The sequence below is a fragment of the Coregonus clupeaformis genome, unplaced genomic scaffold, assembly GCF_020615455.1.
Source record: "Coregonus clupeaformis isolate EN_2021a unplaced genomic scaffold, ASM2061545v1 scaf2234, whole genome shotgun sequence".
Lineage (NCBI taxonomy): Eukaryota > Metazoa > Chordata > Actinopteri > Salmoniformes > Salmonidae > Coregonus > Coregonus clupeaformis.
In genome coordinates, this window is record NW_025535688.1 from 28,750 (window position 1) to 30,000 (window position 1,251).

The window sequence follows — 1,251 nt, forward strand, 5'->3', positions numbered from 1 at the left end:
TGTGGTCAATGCAGCCCTTGACCTCAGCAATGAGTGTCACCCCAAAGGAGATTTTGATAGACAGGTGGTAGGATTATATTGTGACTGAACTGAGTATGATAATTAGTTTACTAATTAGATATGATCTATATTATATAACACAATATTTCTGACATGTTATTGTTGTAATTTGTTGCAGATAACAATTGACAAGATCCCAGGTTTTCATATTGTTAGTTAGCAGATATTGTACAGTTTTAACCATTTCTATAGAGTCTTGTTTAAAAACCCCAGATCCAAAAACAGTATTGTTAATTTCTTAAGCCAAATTATTTTCACATACAGTATAATGTATAATATTCTAATTTACTGTTACGGTACTGTGTTATTACAAACAAATATTTATTTTTCATCATTTAATTAATGGCAAGCAAGTCCAGTGGATTTGTACCCTTCCAGTGTCCTACTTCAAAGCTGGTAAGAAAGCTGCATTATTTTCATTAGATAAAATAGTTAATGTTCTTAATTAACACAGAAATTTCAAGTAAGACTTATACAAATTAATTTTTGATTTGTACAGCTTAGAAAAATACGCCATTTGCAAAATCTGAGGCGCCATCATGATCGTTGTGAGGATCGTTATGAGAAGGCTAAAAAAGAGATAGCTGAGAGACAGAGGTCAATCTTAAAAGGAAGACTGCCTTACCTGCAGGGGAAAGGGATGGATGACATTGAGGTCAATCCTGAAGGTAACATTTTGTTTGAAATATAGTTTTTAGTCACTTCCAAATATAACTATTATAAGTGTTGTTAGTCCTTAATTTAAATAACTGGCTGTAAATGTTTTTTACCCAACCAGATGAAGTAGAAATGAGTGATGATGATTCCAGCGAAGAAACCATTGCTGACCTACATCAATGCAAAGGTATCCTGACTTGCATATATGTGGTAATATCTTTAAGTTATGTAACATAAATGCACATTTCTGTGTGGATTATCGAAATTATCCTCTATCTGTTTTTAAACAATCACATTGGTGGTGATAAGTAATTCCACATTTATGGATTTGCAATCAGTTTATGTTTATATCTCAAATATCAGTTAATATCTAATGTAGAATTGAATATTGCCTGACATTGAGGTTGTTTACAGTGAATAATACAAGCAAGCAAACGTATTGTCATAAAGCTCATAGAACATAATCACATTTATCATTACTTTGCAAAGGCTCAACAACAGAGACTTCTAGGGACCAGACACTTCTGAGGCAAA

General features: G+C 32.5%; 1 protein-coding gene across 1 annotated transcript in view; it reads left to right on the plus strand.

The window, feature by feature from the left end:
- The first annotated feature begins 409 nt into the window (after positions 1–409).
- LOC121563039 (variant surface antigen D-like) overlaps positions 410–1,251 on the plus strand; it is a 2,088-nt gene continuing 1,246 nt past the window's right edge. The window contains exons 1-4 of the mRNA XM_045219293.1: positions 410–456; positions 560–728; positions 839–904; positions 1,207–1,251. The exon at positions 1,207–1,251 is cut by the window's right edge and continues 165 nt beyond it. Of these exons, the coding sequence (XP_045075228.1) occupies positions 701–728; positions 839–904; positions 1,207–1,251 (139 nt within the window). The 5' untranslated portion in view covers positions 410–456; positions 560–700. The remainder of the gene's footprint in view (positions 457–559; positions 729–838; positions 905–1,206) is intronic.